The sequence below is a fragment of the Bombina bombina genome, chromosome 8 (genome assembly GCF_027579735.1).
Source record: "Bombina bombina isolate aBomBom1 chromosome 8, aBomBom1.pri, whole genome shotgun sequence".
Taxonomy (NCBI): domain Eukaryota; kingdom Metazoa; phylum Chordata; class Amphibia; order Anura; family Bombinatoridae; genus Bombina; species Bombina bombina.
The window spans coordinates 112,540,430-112,559,615 of NC_069506.1; the positions used below are offsets into that span (position 1 = coordinate 112,540,430).

General features: G+C 36.5%; 1 protein-coding gene across 3 annotated transcripts in view; it reads left to right on the forward strand.

The window, feature by feature from the left end:
• The first annotated feature begins 64 nt into the window (after nt 1-64).
• INTS11 (integrator complex subunit 11) overlaps nt 65-19,186 on the forward strand; it is a 69,872-nt gene continuing 50,750 nt past the window's right edge. Inside the window, exons 1-10 of one of the 3 annotated variants that reach the window (XM_053690523.1) lie at nt 1,395-1,613; nt 3,055-3,157; nt 8,128-8,239; nt 8,906-9,003; nt 9,873-9,946; nt 10,170-10,398; nt 11,459-11,557; nt 11,849-11,883; nt 13,242-13,380; nt 18,300-18,364. In XM_053690523.1, coding sequence (XP_053546498.1) covers nt 8,212-8,239; nt 8,906-9,003; nt 9,873-9,946; nt 10,170-10,398; nt 11,459-11,557; nt 11,849-11,883; nt 13,242-13,380; nt 18,300-18,364 — 767 coding nt within the window. In that variant the 5' untranslated portion in view covers nt 1,395-1,613; nt 3,055-3,157; nt 8,128-8,211. Of the gene's footprint in view, nt 121-1,394; nt 1,614-3,054; nt 3,158-8,127; nt 8,240-8,905; nt 9,004-9,872; nt 9,947-10,169; nt 10,399-11,458; nt 11,558-11,848; nt 11,884-13,241; nt 13,381-18,299; nt 18,365-19,186 lie in introns of those variants that run through there. The other 2 variants (XM_053690525.1, XM_053690524.1) reach the window with 2 other exon arrangements.

A 19,186-nucleotide genomic window follows, 5' to 3' on the forward strand; every position in this document is an offset into this window, starting at 1 on the left:
AGTTTTTTTATTGGGTGGATAAATTAAATAGTCGCTGATGATTGGTTTAAACCTAACCTCTGACCTTGTGTCGTAAGGATCATGGCGCTGGTTATTTCTAATGCAGGTTTCAGGTGGTTTGTAAGTACTAGTGATTTGTTGTAACTGTTCTAATATTATAAATGTTATTATGGTTGTACATTTTTTTTATATATAGCACATACCTCATGCAAGTGACTCAGTATTTATTGTTTCTTACATTATTTTAAGGTTCTGTTCGGACTGCGCACTGTATACAGTTCAATATCCTGTAGTACACATTTTATGTTGTGGATTTTTGTGTGTTCACAGTGCCACTACTTAATTTTAATTCTGCATAGAACTAGTAACATGAGTTTGAAGATCAAGATTCAAGTACATATGTATCAATGTAAAAAAAAGGTTGCCTTGTTAGTAATATCTTTAAAGAGACAGTAAAACCAAATTAAAGGGACACAAAACTCAATTTTTTTCTTTTATGATTCAGATAGAGCTTATAATTTTCCAATTTACTTCTATTATTTAATTTGTTTTGTTCTCTTGTAATTCTTTGTTGAAAAGGATACCTTGGTAGGCTCAGGAGCTGCTGATTGGTTGCTGCACAAATATGCTTTGTGTTATTGGCTCACCCAGTGCGTTAACTAACTCCCAGTAGTACATTGCTGCTTCTTCAACAAAGGATACTAAGAGAATGAAGCAAATTAATTAATACAAGTAAATTGTAAAGTTGTTTAAAATTGTATTCTGTATATGAATCGTGAAAGAAAAAAAAATGGGTTTCATGTCCCTTTAAACTTAAACGATTTAGATAGGTTGTGTAATTTTAAACAAATTTCCCATTTTTATCATCAAATTTGCTTTGTTCTCTTGGTATTTGTTGTTAAAGGCTAAACTCAGGCAGGATTATAGGCTGATTTCTAAGACTCTACTACAGTCACCTTTTATCTCATTGTCTGGCTGGGATTAGCTAAAAACATGTACTCTTTATTCATGTGTGTCATATAGATAACATTATGCTCACCTCAGTGGCACTATTTAAAGGGACATTAAGGGCTAGATTACATGTGGATAGCACAATATCACTTTCGCTAAAGCAATATTTGCGCTCCACTTAGTAATACCAGTGCATGCAAATGTGTGCTGGTATTACAAGTTAGCCGCTGGGAAGCATTGCGCTCACGAGAGAGCGCTTCCATAGGCTATAATGGGAGCCTTGTTCCCATGCTGGGAGAAAAGGCATTAGAACTAGCGCAGCAATGGTAGCAAATTTGTAAATATATATGCTTATACGTATGTGTGTATGTCTATATATATATATTTACAGGGAACACACTGTAATCATAGACTGCTATGTAAAGGCTCTTTCTTTCATATAGGTGCCGAGAGTCCACAATTTGTTACACATGGGATATACATTGCTACCAGGAGGACCTCTGGTAGTCTTTCTAAGGCCCTTTGTAAATTCACAGTAAGCTTTTTTTTTTTCTGCCTCCCTTTACAAATGTACATACTCCTATCTTCTACCTCTGCTGATAGGCTTGTCAGTACTGGTTGGCTGTCTGCTTAAGAGTGGGCATGTGTCTACGATAATACAGGTAAGTATATATTTTTCCTTCTAGACACAGCTTTTATTTTTGGGCAATTATTAAAGTATAGGCTTATATTTGGTCATATATAGGCTGACCATATTGCCGCTTTAAGAAGGGACACATATGAAAAATACATGTCAGGGTTCTTACACAAAACATTTCTTTAAACAGCCCTGAAAACATCCCTGACATATGTATTTTTCATATGTGTCCCTTTTTAAAGCGGCAATATGGTCACCCTAATCATATAGGCAACCCAGGGACAAGCGTTAGGATGTTTCATGCTGGTAACAGTCAGGGTTCTGATTCTTAATTGCGATATGTTTTTTGGGTGTTATTTGGAGTGTTCAGGCTCAGAGAGTACTTACCGGCTCCAGGGGATGTTTTAAAAAAATTATACAGAGCGTCCGCCGTGTCATGCTTTTTTTTTTTTTTAACCCCCGGTGACATCATAGTGCGCTGGCGCATTTTTTTTTCCCATTTAAAGGGCCATGATACCCAAATGTTGAAACACCTAAATATGATGCAGCATAGCTTTAAAAAGCTGACTAGAAAATATTTCCTGAACATCTCTATGTAAAAAAGAAAGATATTTTACCATTTAAAAGTTACTCAGTAGCCACATCCCATTGTAAAGGATTTCTAAGCAGCAAATCAGTATGTCTGTCCCAGGACAGCTAAGGGAGTGAGCTTCGTGAACACTCATCTTATTTTCCTATGCAGTTTAAGGAAGTTTACCATGAAATCTCAAGAGAGTTAAGTCAAATCTCATGAGATCACAGTAAAAGAGTTCATGACCTCAGCACTGTTGATGTTGATTGGCTGCTGTTCATTTCTTTATTTTTTTTTTACCTGCAGCTAAGCAGCAGCTGAATTATAACTTTTTACACAGAACTTACTCTAGTGATCTGAGGTAAAATGTCTTCCTTTTTTTACATAGAGATGCTCAGGTGATATGTTCCTGTCAGCTTTTTACAGTTATACTTAATCAGTTTCAAGTGATTTAGCATATGAGTAATATGTCCCTTTAAATAGTTTCTCTCTAATTTCAATCTCGCTCTCATTTTTATATAGGGGCTTTAAAAGACAACAGCTAATAAGCTCTCTATATTTATTGTTTTTAAAAAAAACATTTATTTAGCAAAATTCTTTTAAGCACAAATTTTTCCAAATCTCAATTTTTTTTATGCAAATAAGGAATTATATTATATTTTTTCATTTTTGCTTTTTTACTTTGTCTGCCATAATGGAACATCTTGCTTCTGTCTCTGAAATTACCATAGAACCTAAGTCTGTTGTACACCTTTCTACCAAAGCTAAGTGTGTTTTTTGTAAAACTTCTGAAGTGCCAACTTCAGCAAATGTATGTGACTCATGCATAGTTTTTCTATCACGTCCTAATGATGTATCTATTGTTTCAAATGCTCCTTCTGTCTCAAATTCACAGATGGATACAGATGGCGTACCCCCAGCAATGAAGACTTTTATTGCTGCTTCAATTCAGAAGCAGGGATAGGCACGGGCCAAGGCTGTGGCAGACATTTTCCAAGGTACAGACCTTAGTGAAGGACACCAAGGTACATTTCAAATTAAAAAACATCAAAAAACACTCTCTTTACTGAGAGGGTAGTGGATGCATGGTGGAATAGCATCCAGCAGAAGTGGCAGCGAAGGGCAGTACATAAAAAGTGCTGCCCTGTACTATTCTTTATTACAGACACCAATTAACTAGTCAGGGCAGTTTTTTATAATCCCTCCCTCACTGGATATCCCCCCCCGCAGCACACCAATGATCCATACAGCATGCGCAGCACTTTTCATGTCCTGCCCATCAGCACGCAGAAATAAAATATGTATCTAGTGAAGCAGGACTGAATTCCACCTCAGTACAAGCAGGACAGAATTGTTAGCTCTCCTAGATCTATTTCCTGTGAGAGCCTGTTTTAACCCTTCACTCTCCCCTGGGTGGTCTCAGCATGCAGACCCCCTGGCTGCTAAGACATTCACTGGGAGTCCCAGTACAAGCAGAACAGCAGCCTCTTTAAACTGGCTTCTCTGACTCCCATCATTTTCAGACGGTACAATGTATCCCAGCAGCAGGAGCCTCCAGGATTCTATTTAAATGGGGGTCCCAGACTCCACCAATCCTGGAGGCTCCTGCTGCTGGGACACCTGATACCGTCTGAGAATAATGAGAGTCAGAACAGCCAGTTTAAAGAGGCTGCTGGGGGGACTCTGCAATTCCTGACCAAGCACACCCACCTTGATGTTACTCGCATGATCATCATGGTTGGTTACTTACTTGGTTAGGTAAGGTTTGTCAGAGTAGGCAGCGGTCTGCTACTTCTACACAACAACACCAGCACCAGACTGCCGCACAGATCAAGGAATTGGTACGGGTCTTGACTCGCAGTGGTTGACACAGGCTGCACTGCAGGCAGCTTGCTTCTTTCCGTTCTCTCACTCACTTTCCCGCTACTGAGCTGTGTCACGCGGGTGGCCTAAGCTCCGCAAAACTTGGTGCCGCGTACGTTAAGGAGTCAGAATTAATCTGTTCTACTCCTCCCTCCTCGCCGCAGCGGACCCTGCAAGAGCCAGTCACGGACACCAGTGTCCGTGTACGGACACCTTGCCTATCCTTTTTCAGAAGGCCCTGACTGAAATTCCTCCTTCAAATAAGCGTAAGAGAACAGCTCATGTTTTACCTTTCTCTAGTAACATATGTACTGATCAGACTAATACTGACATCTTCTCATGGTGATGATGATTCCTCTGATACTGAGGCTCCCTCATCTGATACTGAACCAGATAAATCTTCTTTTTTGTTTAAAGTTGAACATATTCGTTCTCTTTTAAAATAAGTTTTAGTCACTTTAGGAATTGAGGTAGTTAAAACTTCGGAAGATATTCCTTGTAACAAGTTACATTTTTTTATTTAAGTCCAACATTGTTATTCCAGAGATATTTCCTGTTCCTAACGCAGTCTCTAATATTATCTCTAAGGAATGGTCTAAACCTGGTACTTATTATAAACCTTCTTCTAGGTTTAAAAAATTGTATCATTTACCTGTTGCTAATTTGGAGCTATGGGAGACTATTCCTAAAGTAGATGGGGCTATTTCTTCTCTAGCTAAACTACACTTTCTTTGCAGTGTTTCCCAACCGCGGTCCTCAAGTACCCCCAACAGTCCTGGTTTTCATTATAGCTGAACTAGAGCACAGGTGAAATAATCAGCTGATGAATGAGAGCAGGTTGGTTACTGATCAGTTGATTACTTCACTTGTGCACTGGTTCAGCTATAATGAAAACCAGGCCTGTTGGGGGTACTTGAGGACCGCGGTTGGGAAACACTGTTTTAGAGGATAGTACTTCTTTCAAAGATCCTTTAAAGGGATACTAAACCCAATTTTTTTCTTTCGTGATTCAGGCAGAGCATGCAATTTTAAGCAACTTTCTAATTTTACTCCTATTATCAAATGTTCTTCGTTCTCTTGGTATCTATATTTGAAATCCTTTTTTGGTGAATAACCTGGGTTATTCTTGCTGATTGGTAGATAAATTCACCCACCAATAAAGTGCTGTCCAGAGGTCTGAACCAAAAAGAAGCTTAGATGCCTTCTTTTTCAAATAAAGATAGCAAGTGAACGAAGAAAAATTGATAATAGGAGTAAATTAGAAAGTTGCTTAAAATTGCATGCTCTATCTGAATCACGAAAGAAAAAAATTGGGTTCAGTGTCCCTTTTTAAATAGGAAGCTTAAATCTTTTTTGAGAAGGTCTTATCTACATACTGGTTATGTCTTTAAGCCAGCTATATCTATTGTTGATGTAGCCGCCTCTACTTTTTGGCTCTCTAATCTTGCTCGGCAATTTTCTTCAGACCCTGAATTTTGTAATATTCTTGTCCTTGGCTATTCTTTCAAGAAGATCTTTATGGCTTAAATCTTGGAATGATGATATGGTTTCTAAAACGAGATTACAATCTCTTTCTTTTCAGGGTAAGAATCTATTTGGTTCACAATTAGATTAAACTATTTCTTCCATTACTGGAGGCAAGTCAGGTTTTTCTACCCCAAAAATATAGACCTAAAGGGAAGTTCAAGGCTCCAAATCGTTTTCATTCCTTTCGAAACAAAGATCAGAAGCCTCCCATCTCTCCAAAAGCCTCTGGGTCTAACTGGAGACCTTCTTCCAACTGGAATAAATATAAACATTTCAAGAAACCTAATCCTGTCCAAAAAACAGCATGAAGGTGCGGCCCCCAACCTGGTTCTTCTGATAGGGGGCAGATTAAAACTTTTTCAGAAAATTTGGTCAGAAACTTTCCAAAATCCCTGGATTTAGAATATAATTTCTCAGGGTTATCGAATTGGTATAAAAATTAAACCCCCAGGGGGATGTTTTTTTCTAGCCCATGTTCCACAACATCCAGCAAAAGTTCAAGCTTTTCTAACGTGTCTCACACCTATAACTTATGGAAGTGATTGTCCCAGTTCCTGTACAGGAACAAGGAAACGGTTTTTACTCAAATCTTTTCATTGTACCAAAGAAGGAGAATTCATTCAGACCAATATTGGATCTGAAAACATTAAACAGATTTGTGAAAATTCCAACCTTCAAGATGGAAACTATAAAGATTATTCTGCCTTTTTGTTCAGCAAGGTCATTATATGTCCACAATAGACTGACAGGATGCTTATCTTCACATCCCTATTCACTGAGATCATTCTTAATATCTGAGATTCTCTTTTCTAGAAAAGCATTTTCAGTTTGTTGCTCTTCCGTTTGGCCTAGCAACAGCACCAAGAATATTTTCAAAGATTCTCAGTGCCCTTCTATCTGTAATCAGAGAGCAGGGTATTGTGGTGTTTCCTTATTTGAACAATATCTTGGTTCTAGCTCAATCTTTTCATTTAGCAGAATCTCACACAAATCAACTATTTGTTGTTTCTTCAAAATCATGGTTGGAGGATCAATTTTTCAAAGAGCTTATTGATTCCTCAGACAAAGGTCACTTGTTTGGGTTTCCAAATAGACTCAGTGTCCATGAGTCTTTCTCTGACACAAGAGATTAATAAAAACTAGTTTCAGCTTGTCTGAATCTTCAGACTCTCTCATACCCTTCAGTGGCCTAATGATTGCAACATCGGACGCAATCCCCTTTGCTCGTTTTTATGAGGCCTCTTCAACTTTGCATGCTGCGCCAATGGTGCAAGGATTATACTCAAATATCACAACTGATTTTCTTAGATCCCAACACTCGTTTTTCTCTGACATGGTGGCTACACCACCAATTTCTTCAAGGGGCTTCATTTGTTTGTCCTACCTGTTGTTGTTTTTTTTAGTTATTAAAAGACTTTAATTTGGATATTCATTTTCAGCAAAAAAAAAGCTGTTTATATTTTATCCCATCCTTCTTATTTTGTTACTCGTGGACTTCCACATCTTGGGTATTATATCCCATGTGTAACAAATTGTGAACTCTCGCCACCTATATGAAAGAAAACATAATTTATGTAAGAACTTACCTGATAAATTAATTTATTTCATGGTGGCGAGAGTCCACAAGGTCCTCTCCCTATTATGGGTTGTTTTTAACAGAGCACATCTTTTTTTTCCTGTTCCTTTTTTTATGGCTTTTTCTTACTCCTTTGGGAAACTTTGCCTCCTCCTGGTAGGAATGTATATCCCATGTGTAACAAATCGTGGACTCTTGCCACTATGAAAGAAATTAATTTATCATGTGAGTTCTTACATAAATTATGTTTTTCAATGCCGTTTTGTTTCTAACACCCCACTCCCGCCAAGTTTAGCCCCCAAAAACTGCTAAGTGCAGTTACTTTATTAAATAAAATAAAGATGCTACTATCTTTAATTTTTAATAAAGTATATTATACTTGATTTTGTGGACATTTATAAAATTAACCACAAGCTTGTGGTAGCAATAACCAGCCACTTGTAATGGCTGGTTAATTATTGTGCGTCTGTAAATGGGCAAATTCGCCCATTTGCAGGCGCAATATAAATTAACGCTCCACTTGTAATCTAGGCCTAAATAAATGCTAGGTAAAATGATGCATTGAAAGAAAAGATTAGTCTGAGAATAACAGCTAGAAGTATTTTTTTAAAGTTTCATTAGCTGTTTAAATATTGACAGAATGAGCCTAAGGTTTTAGTATGTAGAAGACAATTGGAGCTGCCATGTGTGACCAGTTAGGGACAGTTATAAATAGGTCACTAGAGTGCAGCTAATGACTGTGTGAAATGTAACAGTGTTCTGCACTTCCATTTCTAACAGGAAATAAAAAAACTCACAATTTCAGAATGGAATTACAGGAAAAGGGGACAAAATAAATGATGCAAGTATATTGCAGAGTTCTTTTTATATATCCGATTTATCATTTTATATTACCATCTCAAAGTGTTTAATGTCCCTTTTAAGAGTCAGCACTAATTGCCTAAAATGCAAGTTTGACTTTTTGTGCAACCTATTTACCTATACCATTTTGCTTTTTTCCAGCTTCTTATATGCAGTTTCTACAAGAGTTAGTTGCTGGCCTGCATTGTTACTCTAAATTCACTGCTAACTCTATTTGATAGCAAGATGCCAGAAATCAAGGTTACTCCTTTAGGTAAGACTGCTTGTGTTGGGTGAGAAAAATGAGGGTTTATTTTTAAAGACTATTAAAAATAGCTGTCAATTGAAATCCTTCGCTGTGTGTGTGTATATATATATATATATATATATATATATATATATATATATATATATTTTAATATCACCTTGTATGTAGGCCTTTTTGTGACTACTGGTTGGATGTAGTAGTAGGTCGGCATCAAACGGAACGTTTACATTTTAACATGTTTGTTTTTTTTCCACTAGTTGATTTATTGTTACCAATTATCTGTTCTTCCTTTTATAGAAATCATAGTTTCCAGTACCTGATCTATGCAATGTTATCTTTTGTTCTTACAGCTTCATCAGTGATCAGCAAAGCAAATTATTTTGAGAGCCGTTTTAGAATTCTATTGAAGATTTAAATATTACTTTTAGAATATAATACCATATTCAGTTTATCCCGATACGCTAGTTATTGAGGATAACTTTGATTTTAGATCTGGGACACGGAATTCTGAGCAGAGCTTTTGCAAGGGAATAAAAAGAATGAAATGGAATATACATTGTATACTATGTGCAAAAAACTTGTTTAACATTAAAACAACTATAAAGAGCTGGAACTTCTGTTGTTGAAGCAAATAATAACACTTTTTTTTACTTTTTTTTGTTTTGTTTCCAGGTGCTGGACAGGATGTTGGACGCAGCTGTATTCTTGTGTCTATTGGGGGGAAGAACCTGATGTTGGATTGTGGCATGCACATGGGATTTAATGATGATGTAAGTGTAATGTGTCATAGCAAATAAATACTTCTATTGTTTGATCAATCTGTAGTAGAAATATAATACAGTAGATTTGCATAATCAACAAATGCACAATAAAAAGACAATGCAATAACACTGTCTGAACTGCATATGAGTAGTAGATTATTTTTTCTGATAAATGTCAAAGTTATGTCTATTTCCACTCCCCCTATATCATGTGACAGCCATCAGCCAATCACAAATACATAGACGTATGTTCTGTTAATTCTTGCACATGCTCAGTAGGAGCTGGTGACACAAAAAGAGTAAATATAAAAGGACTGTGCACATTTTGTTAGTGAAAGTAAATTGGAAAGTTTTTTAAATTGCTGCTCTATCTGAATCATTAAAGTTTAATGTTCACTCGCATGTCCCTTGAATTGCCAATGAAAGGGGGGAGGGCAGAGAAGCAGCAAGCAAGAGGTGACTGGAGTTGTGTTAACATCTGCAGAAGGTGGGGAGAAATTTTGAGACTAAGATTTGAGGACTCAAGAGTGTGATGTCTGAGGGTCGTTCAAGTGTAAAAATAACATGCCCTAATCTGAAGTACTACTATAGAGCCGCTGAGAACTGCCGGTCCTGAGCAGAAATGGTCAGTGAGCCAATCACTGGGTTGTGCAACTACCACTGCTGATTGTGTCATTTCTATTGGATTGTGGGGGGTGGGGTGGGAGTTCTAATGCGTTTTCCCTATCTTAACAATTTGTCAGAATACACTGTGAAAAATGTTTGAGGCAAAAAGATTGTCCAGGCACAAATGCATTGTTGTTGAATTTTTTTTATGTTTAATAAAAAAATAAGAATTCATAAAGCTGATTGTTTCACTGTTTCTTCTTTTTAAATAGCGTAGATTTCCTGACTTCTCCTACATTATACAAAATGGACGTCTCACTGAGTTCCTGGATTGTGTTATCATCAGGTGAATAAGGTTGTTGTTGGTTTTAAGTGAAGTATGTAGTATTATTAATTTCTTATCACCTTCTGAAATGGGGAAAAAATCATTTGTCTTCAAGGAAACATTGGTTTAAAATGGGTATTCTACTCCCAGTAATCTAACACTGAACTCCAACATTGATTTAAGCTATAGATTTTAGATATAATAATAATAATAATAAATAAAATAAACTTCTTTCTCTTCACAGCCACTTTCACTTAGATCATTGTGGAGCATTGCCGTACATGAGTGAAATGGTTGGTTTTGATGGACCCATTTATATGACTCACCCAACTAAAGCCATTTGTCCAATCCTGTTAGAGGATTACAGAAAAATTACTGTAGACAAAAAAGGGGAAACCAACTTTTTTACATCCCAGATGATAAAGGACTGCATGAAGAAGGTGGTGGCGGTGAACTTGCACCAAACGGTACAGGTAAGAGGAAACTGGATAATGCAGCATTTTCCATCTTGTTTTGTAAAGAGACAAATTCCACTATGTTTAATTAGTAAAAGAAAATAACTTTGTAATGAACGTTCGTTACTACTTTTTCAACACTATTCCTGTAATTTAACTCTGAATGTTTCCCTGGTTGCGGCACATCCTGGGGGATCTTCACAGTGGTTTATGGATCAGTGCAGAAGCTTAGTTACATCTGTCTGTATTTGTGCACGTAAAAGGAGACAAAATATACAAATATGCCCAACTACTGCAGATCTAGCCAACTTTATTTAGCTTAACATAAACAGCTTTTTGCTAAGCCATTTGAGAAAAACACTTTAATATATTGATATTACTTTCTTTGCTGTGGTCATTTAAAAACATATATAAATTGGCTCCTACAGGCATTTTATAAGGAAAAGGACATTAACCACCCATTGTTTTGTGAAATTGTGCTTCCCGAGAGGCCAAAAAACTATTAAAAATAAATAAATATTGAGCTTGATACAATAACAGCTATTCAAGATATTTTATTAGGACGACACTTTTATACATATTTGTTTATGGCTCAACATTGAGATGTTCAAAACTAATTAAATAACATAACAGGAACCAAGTACCCTTTGTAAATACTGTTAAACAGAATACTTAAACGAACAGCCTCATTTTTATAATCCTAACTCACAAGTCTGAGGTACACTAAATAAATGGAAATGACATAAAACGCTCTACCTAGTATCTCTTCATGATATAACTTCTGGATCCAGTTGAGGCCACTCTTGGATTTCTACACAGCGAAGACATTTAGAGGAGAATGATATATCAACCATAGTATACAATAAGCAATCCCTTCTGTTACCCAAATAAACGGAATGGCAAAATATCATAAACAATGTAAATTTGTTCTATGGTATATAACAAAAAAAAACTTATGATAAGATACAGCATTTGGTAAATTTATTTTTTGGAGATGCAAGACCTTTATTGTGTCCTATTAAAAGTGTCTGTAATGATCATGCGGATTACTTTTGGTGTTCTATTTTAATCTGTATAGGTCGACGATGAGTTAGAAATTAAGGCCTATTATGCTGGGCACGTACTTGGAGCAGCAATGTTTCACATTAAAGTCGGCTCTGAGTCTGTGGTATACACTGTGAGTATCAACTAAGTAATATTTACATTGAAGCACTGGTGCATTGAAAAGAAAATCTGTTTTTAATAAGTATATATCATAAACTTAAATAGGTTTCTTCAAAAATATTATCCTGCTGTACCATACCTATAATCATGTGAAGTAACTTATTAAACTGTATTGTTGATTATAAACATATTATTATTTATAGTTCTCAAAATAATGTACCTTGATCTGGCATCCATGCTTTTTATTTTATTATTTGTTAATAAATTCTGGTCTCACTTGTTCTTTCTGTCTCTCTTTGTGCAGGGTGACTACAACATGACCCCAGATCGTCACTTAGGGTAGGATTTTCTGGTTAAGTATTGAAATAAACAGCGTGTAATATGCATATGCTGGCTTATCAGATTTAAGTTAACATTACACCCTCTAAACGTAAAGTCACGTTTACCATTTAGAATGCGGATAACATGATTCAGGCAACATTCCAAAGATGACATTACGTTTTGGAGGAGATGAAGCAATATGGAACATAAGTGATAGTTTCCTATGATTCAGTAATGTGTGTGTGGCAGCCTGTGATGCCCTCAGTAATTAATTTTTTTTTTTAGTTGTGCAGCTACTTTTAGCTGTGCTTTTGCAGAGCGATAAAAAGGTATTAAGCAGTGTTCATTGGGTGTGTTGGAAGTTTTCTCACAGGTCTGATCTTATTCTCTAAGCATTTTACCTATTCAGGTCTCACTTTTATCTCATCAAATGTAAGATGGCGAGTTTGTCTCATAATATGCAGTGCGCTCATAAAACAAAGCTAAAAGCAGATGCTTAAAGTTAACTGAAAACAGAGCAATTTGATTTGTAGGTGCTTCAAATAATGTGACCGGACACATCTCTATCTATTTCAAAAGTCCAAATCAAGTTATGTAGCAGCGCAAAATCTTGTCCAAAATAATTTATTAAGGGGAACAATATAGACCATAAAGGACGTTTCAGGATCCCTTAATCATGCTATGATTAAGGTAGTGATCCTGAAAAAACACTAATTGTTTATATTATTCCCCTTAATAAATCATTTTGGGCAAGATATTGTGCTGCTTCATTACTTGATTTGGGGGTCACCCCTGGTAGCGTGCACTTCCTCATTGGCGCTGGATTGTGATGTTTTGAGAGATAGAGATATTGTGTTTTTTTTTTTTGAAAATCAGGGCTTTATATGATAAATGTTCTCTTGGAAGTAATGCGAGGTTATATGTTTAATAAAAACATTAGCAATGTATGGTTGTTCATGTCTCTTTAAAAATGACCGGTCTGCAGCCTCCATCCCTACTGGGACTGGCACTTCTTATATCTTCCAGCCATTTCCTCCCTTGTGATGTTGTAGAGTCTTTGTAATATTGTTGTGCGGAATGACCAGCCATAGATGGTAATAGTGGAAAAACATCCTTGTTGGTAGCCTCATGGGTAATTTACATTACAATGGCTACATAGCATTTAAGCCTACGAGCCTAGCTGCTTTGTAGGTCACCTACAAGAGAGCTGATTTACAACAGTGAAACTCCTGGCAGAGCCCTCTATCCCTTTGTATCCCATAATTGTTACCTTGCATATTAGACCCATGTCTTTAGCACTGCGGAATCTGTTGGTGCTTTACAAATAACTGATAATAATACCACCAATTAAAATCATTTTTTTTTTAATGTCACAGAGCTGCTTGGATTGATAAATGCCGGCCAGATTTACTCATATCAGAGTCTACCTATGCCACCACTATCCGAGACTCCAAACGTTGTAGAGAGAGAGACTTCCTGAAGAAGGTCCATGAGTCAGTGGAGAGAGGAGGAAAGGTATCTGCTATTCATTTACAGTGGATTTTTGGTTTAATTGACTTAAACAAAAATTATATTAATTAAAGGGAAGTGAAACCCAGAACATCGTTTTTCATGATTCAGATAGAGAATACAATTTAAACACAACTTTTCAGTTGACTTTTATTCTCTAGATTTGCTTCATTTTCTTGGTATCCTTTGTTGAAGGAGGTAGCTGAACACAGCAGATGAGCCAGCGACAAGAGGCACATATATGCAGCTACAAATCACCAACTAGCTCCCAGTAGTGCATTTCTGCTCCTCAGCTTACGTAGTTGTGCTTTTCACGCGTGCAAAGACAATTCGCTAAAATAAGTCAATTGGAAAGTTTTTTTTTTTTTTTTGTTTTTTTTTGTTTTTTTTTATTGCATGCTCAATCTGAATCATGAAACTTTAATTTTGACTTTAGTTTCTCTTTAAAACAAAAACATATGTGCTTCTATAAAAGCAAGTTTTACATAAAGATTACTTCAGCAGGAGGCGTTTCCGGGCAGAAATGGCGCTCAGTCGCATTTTCAGAGGCTCCTGCTCAATTTGACTGAATCTACTGCTTTCGGCAGAATATTTATGCTCATTTTTTAGATATTTAGTCGAGATAATTATACTTTCACTTGGGGTACAAGTTGAAGGTGTCAGAACAAGCTACATTCCTTCTACGAGCCCTGAACCGGGCTTCGGGGGGTGAAATACTCTAGAACCAAGGCACCCCTCCCCTGTAACCCGGGTACATTAGTCACACAAAGGACTTAATCTTGCATAAACGTTCCATAACTTTTCAATACTAACAAATGGAGGAGGAACTCTATTTGCAAATCAAGGCTATGTTGGTTGACTTACAGCGTCAAATACTAAATTGCCCAGGTCAGTTTGAGAAGATATCTGGAACCAGGTGCACAGAGCTGGAGTTTACAGAGACCAACAAGATGATGGAACTAATTGCTAGTAAGCAAAGCAGTGGCATGCACCCAGAGGGTCTGAGCGCTTTTATTAAATCTGTAGGCGTGCAGAATCATATGGCTGTTAAACCGGATGCAAGTATAAATAAACAGCAAATTACTATATCGCGTTGCTTATAAACGGCTCCCCTGGATAAAGCTGCTCTCCAATTTAAAGCACCAGCATCGATCACACGGCTAACGGAGATTGAAATGCCGGATACTGTGCCCTATTCCTGGAGGGCCTACAGAGATCTCAACAATACTCGGAACGCAATGACTTGTGGCAATATAGCCCTAACAGAGCAAGCAGACTCCGGACATTTACTTGAGTATGGTGAGAAACAACTAGCAGCGATGTGCTGGGAATCATATTTCCTATTCTTCCCTGACAACTTGTGCTCCATCTTCCCTAAAGAATAATCCACATTGTGTCAAGGTGATTACTGGAGTCGGTTAAACAGCAGCTTAATTTTATGGCACATAAGGCTTTCTAACAAAACTGAGTTATGTATTTTATTTTTTTATCTAAGAACAATGAGGACATGCGTTTGAGGATTGTGGAGGAACCTTAACCACCATCTATATAAGCTGGGTGTAATATATGTTATAGGGGTTATAACTGTATAGCATAATCTATTTTTATATATATGCCTGCCATTAAGCACCAAGTTAAGTGGTATAAAGTATTACTTCACTAAGTGTTTTCAATCTATAAAGAATTACTATTATGTGTACCTAGTCTAGCAGGTGGTTGCAGCATATATTTTAAGATGTAATATTGCTATTGAAGCTGAAATATTGCTTATTACCACATCGATTCAACAGCGTGTTGCTAACCATCTTGAGCAGTGAGGCTGGTAATATTATTGTTATACTATTGCTCACTTTTGTTATGGTTACCTATGCTAATTCCTGTTCCTTGGTCAGAGGCCGAGACTGGGGAACGGAAGGAGACATCATGACACTAGACACACAATCACTTGCTCATTTTTAATGGTACATTGTTTAGCCAATACATTTCTAAATCCCAGGACCCTGACACTGCTATCATCTCAAATTTATAGCTAACACACCTAACTATACACACTATGGTAGCCCCCCTCCAGTACATTATGATAGGGTTCACTACATTACTCTGTTGTTTATAGTAAGCTCATGGTTCATATCTTTTTTTCATTAGCTATCTGATGTTTATATATACCACAATATTTTATCTTTGTTTTCACATGGTCCTAACACAATTGTTTATATCCCTAAATTTCCTCTGAGTAATATTAATTCACTAGGGTCCATAAGTGATCCATAGAGAAGTTGAGAGGAATCAAAAATAAGAGAACAGAAGTTATACTTCACTACATCCCAGTATATCTATTTTAGTTCTGAGTGAAAAGAGACTGATTGTTATTATTGCGGTGATGCTTAACTCCTTTATTATACATTACAACTGAAAATCTGTTATTCTATAGACAATTGTGCTAAGTCATCTAGTATCCGATGCAAGGTTTATATAGATATTCATAACTCCTACCACAACATACATACTGGATACTGTAATATCCCTAAATAACTTGCTCTATTCATAAGAGAGCTAGCCTCCTTGTTTAAATCTATACCATATGACCTATACGTAGTCTAGAGAAGACTAACAGATGGCTAGTAGGGATTTCTCCCATCTACAAATCTACATGTTCTACCTGTCGCCCGGGTATAGGGCCCATACATGGGCGGCAGGGTTTAATTACTCAGGTCTGTAGAGAATTAGTTCCTTATATTCTACTACTAATATATATAAAACCTAGATCTAAGCCCACAGGTATCGCAGTATTCTATTGTTACACAAGTATTCTTAGCTTATTTACTACTATGTGCTTTCTCGCATGTTCCTACACCTGTTACTAACTGACCGTTTATGTACCAGGCAATAATTCTGATCACTACATATTGTTATATATTTCATAATGTGAATACTAGATGATGGTTCTTTATATCCTCTATAATCTTAGGTTTATATGCGGTGAGTTTACGAAATATTTGCTAGCCCTCTTATTTTACCTTCCATTTGTCTTATATTGAGCCCAAGAGAGTTCCTTTTCCTGATGAGCCACACAATAATAATATTGTTATATCATTGATTTCCCAGACACGCCCCCCCCCCTTCCAACTACATTACAAGGTCCAAGAGTGACTGTATTTAGCTTTAAAGCACCTCCCCTAAACCATACAGATTTCATAGGTTCATGAGTGGCCTTCTGAAGTTAGGAAGGTGCATTCATTTCAGGGGGTAAAAACAAACCCTTCCCAGTAATTTATCTGGGCTTTTTACCTAGCAGCTTTGGCCCGCTATAAACTACATACCTATTCATTAGTCCACATTGCAGTTGATCTAAGGAGTAGCATACTTGACTATTCATAATATACCGCTTCTACCCCCATAATCCCTCCCATAATGATCCGTTAATATTATGCCAGGACCTCCGAGATAAATAAATTAATGAGACGGCTACTGAATGGTGTTTTTAAAAAAAAAAAAAAAAAAGAGTATCACTATACTAGGCTTCAAATAGTTTTTGCATTAATGAGGTCATACAGATATATTTTTCCTCAAAATAATAAGGTATCTTTAGGATATAATGTGAACTGATATGGAACAGACGTGTCAATGATTGATGTTATTGATTAATTTCAGTCATTAATATATCCTCTTAGACACTTGTTAAAATATATCATATGTTGATGTAATTTGTTTTTTGACATCTAAATACCTTAATAAAAAAACTATTGATTTAAAAAAAAAAAAGATTACTTCAGCAAATCTACTGATCAACGCAGAATTAGAAACCTTTACATTGGTTCCTATAATAGACAATAGGAATGAGCTAGATGCAGTATAATGGCAGTACTCTTTTATGGTGACTGTAGGAAATGGATCAGGAGGAGGTGCCTAACCTTTAGATGGGGAAAATAAGAGGCAAAAAAAATGTTTTTAGTGTCAAAACATTTGATTACCTGGGCACCAAAAAGTAATCTAAGTATCTTACCCCATTAGTGTCTCCTGTGTTTATAGCTGAAGAATGCATGTCATGAATTGAGGGGTTTTTTTCCAACCAGTAATAATTCATTAGTAAGCGACATTAGTGAAAAACATGCTCTATTTTTATCCTTATAAAGGACACATAACTAAATACCTTCTCGGAGCCACAAACATTGCAGTTCCTCAGCAGGATATGGCCATTGAGTGAATTAGGAGGGGTGTACGCTTGTAGCTGCAAGGGGCACTAGGGCTAAAATAAAATGCTTTAACATTAGTGTCATTTCTATCTGATTAAGGGTTCAGATGTAGGTAGCATTGTCATCTGGGTTGGCATGGAATCAGGAGCTATGTGTCATGTCGTGGACCATTCTCCCAGTGTTCTGGGAAAGGGAGACCTAGAGAAAGAAGGATGAGCTTAGGCTTACTGAATGCCGGCACTTCCATCAGATACAGCCACATCTTGCAGTGCTAGGGAGAGAGATGATTAGTTGCATCATGCACCAAGTCATTGAGGAAAGAGAGCGTAACAGATGCAGTTGCACAAGGCCTTTCAGGAGACCGCGTGCACTGCACAGTACTCTGATCAGTTGCACATGCGCTGTGTGTGCTGCTCTATTGTACATGCAGAGGCTACACTCACACCAAGCTGCACAAAACGTGCCATGGGAATGAGTTTAAATCATGTCAACCCTAATTCTAGCCGCAACCCAGACATAGTAATCTATTTATGGTCTATTTTTTTTTGGGCAGTAAAGTAATGTTTTATGTATCTGAAGTTTATCTTGGATCAGTGGTATCTTGTAGTGTAAGAAAACATTACAAATAAAAAGGGATGCTGTTATATGGGTCTTAGCTAGAGCTTCTTGTGTAAGGGCAGTTATCACAGGATATTCACGTATTTGTTTGTTTGCCTCTTCTCTTACTTGTAGGTTCTTATTCCTGTCTTTGCTTTGGGACGTGCTCAAGAACTCTGCATATTATTGGAAACATTCTGGTAAGAATCACATGAAAAATTCTAATATGTCTTGCTGTCTATTTTGCTGGTAAAAAAAAAAACACAGGAAAAATACATGAAGTTTGTGTTGTTGCTCGTTTAAAAAAACCTCCTTTTCTGTGTGTTTTTTAAACTTTTTTTTTTAAGGCTAAGATCTCAATATTATTCTGTTGTCAGAAGTGTGTATAGAATCAGATTATCTTTTCTTAACCTTTTCTTGTATCATTTCCATATGACTGTCATGTAGTTAATGTATGAATAAGATAATGTGGAAATAGGGATTGAGTAAAACAACTAGATTATAAACAAGATTTAGGCCCTTTTATTTTGTTGGTAGTACACAATTTAGCCATTGAAAGGGAGATTCTACTCCAGAATTTTTATTGTTTAAAAGATAGATAATCCCTTTATTACCCATTCCCCAGTTTTGCATAACCAACATGGTTATATTAATATACTTTTTACCTCTGTGATTAACTTGTATCTAAGCCTCTGCAGACTGCCCACTTATTTCAGTTCTTTTACCATAAATGTGATATAAATGCAAAGGATATTTTGTGTCAGTGATGTAGAAAAATCTCCAAACTTCGGTATCTCCCAAAAAAGAGAAACAAGTTGATGGTGCAGTATTGTTACAAAAAATATAAATGAAACAATGTGTCAAATTTCTACTCACAACTTGAGCTATCTTAAAGTGAAGGTAAAGTTTAAACTACCTGAATACACTAATGAATTAGTCATTATTTAAATAAGTAAATTGCTAACTTTTTCCCCCAATGTGTTTTTATATTTATGAAATAAAATGTTTTTATATTTCCCTAC